Here is a 6,000-nt window from a genome sequence, read left to right as displayed (position 1 = left end):
TCCCCGGGGCCGCGGCTCTGCCGGTGCCGCTTCTGACACGGACGGGCTGGATGTTTCCCGCCGGTCGCCGGAGTGAAGCCTGAGCTCGTTCCACGTCTTTTTCTCCCCGTTTCACGACAAACCTCACTTAATTTTATTTTTACCGAAATCTTTTTTGAAAAGTTTTCCTTATAAAAGTTCCCCTTTACTCGGAGCGTTTTCCTTCTCTTGCCGCGTGGCCTTTGGTTGTTCTTTGTGTGCAGGTTGGTTCGCATCAGGTGCGGTGATTTATTGCCCCGGGGGAAGGTCTGGGGGGTTCCCCGTGGATCAATAAGGAGGGCGTGGGTTGCAATGCCATTTTGGTGGTTTTGCTGTGATAGCGTTGGTTGTGCTTGAGTTCTCAGCCCAACTGCAGCCGTGGGGTTTGCTGGGTGAGGGAAAACACCCCTGGATCTGCTTCCTGAGTGTGGGAGTTCCATGGGCAGCTCTACCTCTGAGCTGGGAGCACGGGATTCCTTTATGGAGTTCCTTGTTCCCAGCCATCCTGGTGTGCCTGTGGGACACAGGGGTGAAAGGAGCAGTCCCTGTTTTGAGGATGTGATGTTTTGAGATGCTCAAGGGAAAGAGGAAAAGTTGCAGTTGAGTTTGAGAAGTTCCTCATCCTTTTTCCCAGTGGTCTCAAAGTGCTCTGGAGCTCCTCTAGATTCCTCCTTGATAATCTCCAGGACATGTCTGTGGGTTGCTCTGTCTGGAGCATCCTTCCCCTGCTGGTCTGAGATCTGCTCCACTTCTGTATCTCTCTTATCTTTTTTTTTAATGTGATTTCCCGATATCTAATTAGAATTATCATTCCTCACGTTCCTTTAATTCTTTGGCCTTCTCCGAAGGGTAGCAATGTCTGGGATGCAGGTTAAGGCACAGGGAGGTAAACCTGAAGTTTGAAATTCTTTTAACCAGGTTCTGGTTTGGGGTTTTGCACGTTTGGTTTTTCTCTCGCTCTGAGAAGGTGAAAGTCTGCAAATGTGTGAGTGCAAATGCAAATCAGACACCTCTATTTTTTAGAGGCTTCTCTGAGTTATTTCTCAATTTATGTATGATGGGTTATTTTTTATATATGTGAGAGAATGTGACATAAGTGTAGGAAATCATACTACTGGAGAAAATACTTGATGAAATCGTTGTTGTTAGAAGAAGATACCATAGAACACGTGGTTTAGCTAAGCAAATGTGCACTTTTAATGTAGGTGGTCTTCATCTGGAAAATACATGATAATATAATATATGACTCCCACTCTGGAGGGGAGTGTCCCTCCACTTTGCTTTGCTCACTTGGATGTTGCACAGCTTCCCCTTGGATGAGCCTTCAATATGGCAAGGGGGTGATTGCCTGTGAGAGCAAGGGCTGTGTTCTGTGGAGGTAAAGAAATGCTGCTTGGCTGCTGGGTGTCTAAGTTTTAATTTCATTCCTTGCTGCTGAAGTCATTCTTAGCCATGGGGAAAAATATTCCACAGCTTTCAAGCAGCTGCTGAAATGGTTCCTGAAGGGTTTGCCCTGGCTCTGGGCTCTTCTGGGCTCTTCTGGGCTCTCACCTGGAGGCGGGTGGTTCTTGTGTCAGCAGGTGCTTCAGAGCGAGTGTTTGATTTGGGTGTCGCTGAATTCAGACCTCTAGGACCGGGTAAAATGGTGAGCACAGGTGAAAGGAGTGGGGGAGCAGGAGGCAGGTAAATTAGCTCTGGTTCTGAGAAAATGAGGTCCCCTCCTATGAGGACATTTCTGGCTGAGAGATAGGGAAAAAATAGTTGGAAACAGCAGATTTTGCTGCGTCCCATCCTGGGGGTTGGATGTCTGCCTTTGGGGAGGGTGGCGTGAGGAAGGTGGCCAGAGGAGGGTGGCTTGGCAGCTCTCCCAGCAGCTCCTGGCCCACTCCAGCCCTGTATCTGGGAGCTTCCCTGCTCTGGGCTGAGGTGTGGGCTGCTCAAGGTCTCCTTGTTTGTCCTCACTGCAGGGGTAGCACCGGCTGTTCGGGGGGGTGGTGTGGGCTCCTCAGCTCTCTTGATTTTAATCTCTTGCTGCAAATGAATTGGGCTTCTCAGCCTCCCTCAGCACAACCCAAAATAATTGCTTTTCTCTTACGCTGTTTTGAATTTTCTCCTCTAAATGTGTAATCTGTGCCCTTGCTTCAGCAAGAAGATGTTCTCCCTCGGTGCCAAACTTGGCGTGGAAGACTGCAGGCACTGTGCCACCAATTCAGCACCAAGTGCCTGCCAGAATGGGAAAAGGAACCTCTTGCAACAAAAAATACAATTAAACAGCACCTGGCAGTTTATACAAAGCTCAGGAGCGCATAAACTTTACGTGTTGCAGCAAAACAGTTGCAGATGGTCTAAAGTGATGATTAAATATTGCTGCTGTTTTCCCAGATCCTCGGTGTTAGGTTTCCGATTCTGGAGGGTAATTAAGGGGACAAAGCCAACTCTGGGGCTATTCAGAGTCCTCTTTTGGTTGTCTTGGGAGGGAATAAGGGAGATTATTTGAGTTCTCATTAAAGGCAGATTTCATCACTGTGAGTGATCATTACAAATTGCTATTTTTTTTTAAATGGAATATTAGTCAAATCAAATAGCAGGAGAAGCAGTAACTAATGGGGTGAGGTCTGACTTCGCTGGGCTGGGTCATCTCCCTGCTGTCTGAGTGGGTTGAGTGCAGTGTGTGGATCTCTGTGTATCCATGGAGGCACATCGTCCTTTCTGCTGCTGGTACAGATAATTTACTGTCAGTTTGCAGTGTAATGGATGCATTTGGTGGCAGGAGCAGCTCAGCTGAGCAGGTCACTGACTACTTACAGCGTTATGACCCCAGTGACTCCTCTCCTGCTGGCAGGTTAAAACAAGGAGCTGACACCAGCTCAACTCTGCTCCTGGGAGTACAGCCCCACACTGCCAGACTTGTCTTGGTGCTCTCACAGGGTTACAAGTGAATCTTCAGTTTACTTCCTGATGTGTTGTCTTTGGCCACTGAACTGGAGTGTCAGGGAAGACCCCTGTCCTGTGCCTTCCCGATGGGCTTCTCGGGTGGTTTGGAGCCTCATGAGTGAGGCTGGAGGACACAGGGGTTCTCTGAAATTAATAGCCTATATCCATGTGGGTACAGTGTGCACCTGTCATTGCATTTGCCTCTGTGTGATTTTGGAGCTCTCGGGTCTCCCTGAGATTTCTGGATTTTCCTGGTACCAGTTCTTCCAGTTTTTAGCACTCAGATCCTGCACCACTGAGAACTGTTGTGCTTCAGGAAGGGAAAACAAGGGAAATTGAGATTGATGGTAGCCCGGTTTATCACAAACACTGGAAACAAAATTAGGAAGTTATTGAAGATGCCTCTGGAGATTTGGGCTTGTTTTTAGGATTCCAGACTGACAGCTGGTGCGTCACTTTCGGAGCGGGCTGGGACGTGGGCACAGAAGAAGCTGCATCATTTATGAAGATTTATTTCAGATTTCATTAACAAATAATTTCTGAGCTTCACAGTAACGAGGTTACTTACGAAACAGATACTCAGAAGGTTCATATTACTCAGGAGATACCTTAGTAATATGAAACTACCGAGACTTCTCTAAACCATTCCTGATGTTTGGCAGAGGCTGAAGCAATCAGGGGCCTGAACAACGTGTGTTCAGGTTCTGTGGGGTACTTAACCTGATATTAATGTGCAGTCACTGCTTGGAGGGAGCCCAGGGTCCCTGGCAGATCATTGTGCTTTGATTTAGGACGTTTTTTTCCTGTCCCTCGAGGCTCTGCCTTACCTGACCGTGCACAGACCAGGACCCGCGTCAGGTGTGTTTCTGGAGAAAGTCTGTGCCCAAAGGCTCTGCCCCAGGCAGTGACAGCTCAGGATATGTCAAGTAACAGACAGAACCACTACAGTGGGGGCTAGAAGAGAAGGGAAAGATAATTTTCCCTTTCCTCATCACCAGCTTTTGTTTACGTTATCATATTTTATAAACGGCAGCTTTTTTTAAACCCTTTTGTATTCATTGGTTTTTGTGTGGTGATATCAGTGTTAGATTTAAATGAAAATGGCTTCTGAATAAATCACTGTGAATGCCTTGCATTCAACAGGAACAGAATTAAGCTTAGCTAACAAAACAATTTAAAAATGCTTTTCTTGTGCATTTTTTAATGAATTCCATCTTCTTGCCAGGTTCACCTTAGCACAACTGAGTACAAACCCCCACATTTTGTTTATCAAATGATTAACTTTCTCTTTTCTACCAGAAAGGCAAAAAAACTTGTGTAGATATGTGTGAAGCTGTGGAATTGGTTAAACAAATGTGTTTGGACACAAATATATGTGTTTGCTGAGTGAAATGCACCAGGCTCGGTGCAGCAACGCAGGGGCTTAATTCTTGCTGGCTGGAAAACACAAATGCAAACCCGAGATGACAATCGATGAACAGGAACTAATGCCTGCCTTAAATCAGTTGTTCATGACTGTGCATCTCTGGTGGAATGAGCAGGACCCAGGTGTTCCGCTCGGGCCTCGGGTTTCGCGGCTTTAATGGCGCTGGTTGGGAAGGGGAATATTCTTAGTGAGGTTTTGCATAACATCAATAAGGAGAGGCAAAGCCTTAATGCTGCTTAATAGCGTTTGCCCGGAATTCAATTACTGCCTATTGCCAGGCTGCTGGCAGCGCTAATGATCGCACACGGTGATTGATCATAATGACTCTGTTGTGCGTTGGAGACGCCTCCCCCAGCAATGCATAAATACAGAAAAAGGGGTGCAATAATTGAGGTGGAAGCAGGGTGTAAATTCTGATACTGAGGGTTACCTACTCGGAGGAAATGGGGGTGGGTTTCGTGATGGAGTTTTAATTGGGGTTTTGTCCCTTCCCGTGGCACGACTTTGTGTCTCACGGACCCCCAGCTCCCTCGGCCTCTCGTGACACCTCAGGCTCACCGGGGCTTTGGTCCTTTTTGATGTTTAGAAATCAGAGTGAGGAACGAGATTCTGACTCCCCAGATTGGGAACATCCAAGGCAAATCGTGTTGGGATTTTGCTGTAAATTTCAGGACTTAATGTCACTAATTGCTGAATCTGTGTTTGTGACATTAATCTGTCAAAGGTGGTTTACGATGAGTTGGGCATTATTGAGGAGTGAGTGGAAGGACATAAGGACAGGGATCAGTGGGCCATCAAGGGCACTGAAGAAGGAATATGGATTTCTGAAGTTTGTTCCTTATATTATATCGTTTAGAAGAGCACCTTTTTTGTGGTTCTTTTCTTTATTGGGTTGCTGGTTGCTCAGACGCGTTTGAATTATTGGTTGTTGTCAATGGCACATTTGTTTCCAAATGGATCCACGTGAAATTATGTTTTAATGTACCTAGAAAATAAGTAATAGGACTATGCTTTAAAAAAAAAACCCCAATCCACAAAACCCTCCAAGCAAATAAATTTTTCATTTCAAAGAATCTCCGGGTATGCTTTCACATCATGGCTATTGAATTATGAGCTGAGTAACTGCTTTAAAAGTGCATGGAGGCACTTTAGAAGAGTTTTAAGCCAGGAATGTACCATCTGTAATGGAAATGGCAGAGAAGATATAGGGAGAAAGGAGACAGATAACAGGGCTTGAACAGGTCTGCCTGGGAGCAAGCAGCTACAGCTTTGATTTGTGCTAATCTGTTGTCTGGGAAACTTGATTCTGCATCTTCCTTAAGGTGATGACAAGTGGTAACCCTGAAAACAAGGTGATCTTGGCTAGGCTGCTGTCCATTTGCTTCTTAATTATAATTAACTCCTCAAGGGCTTTTAGGGGGTATTTGTATTTTTTTTTTTTTTCAAACATCTGAAGGAGCGTTTTCTTGGGAGCAGAGCTTTCTTTGCCAGCTCGTCCTTTGTATTGCAGTAAATCCCTGGATGAATGCTCCCTGGGCTGTGCTGCTGGAACCGCAGCAGGATTCCCTTAGGAACCTGGAAGGTTTGTTGCCCTCAGCAGCCCAAAAGTTCCCAACCTGCCA

The 6,000-nt window shown here is 46.1% G+C and overlaps 1 protein-coding gene across 1 annotated transcript in view; it reads left to right on the top strand.

Annotated features, from left to right (window-relative positions):
* Window positions 1-6,000, top strand: part of CTNNBL1 (catenin beta like 1) — a 55,816-nt gene that overhangs the window by 7,986 nt on the left and 41,830 nt on the right. The window contains exon 2 of the mRNA XM_025895237.2: window positions 163-242. Within this exon, the coding sequence (XP_025751022.2) occupies window positions 163-242 (80 nt within the window). The remainder of the gene's footprint in view (window positions 1-162; window positions 243-6,000) is intronic.

Source organism: Manacus vitellinus, unplaced genomic scaffold (assembly GCF_001715985.3).
Source record: "Manacus vitellinus isolate BGI_N305 unplaced genomic scaffold, ASM171598v3 scaffold_26_pilon, whole genome shotgun sequence".
Taxonomy (NCBI): domain Eukaryota; kingdom Metazoa; phylum Chordata; class Aves; order Passeriformes; family Pipridae; genus Manacus; species Manacus vitellinus.
This window is presented reverse-complemented; position numbering and strand designations above follow the sequence as displayed.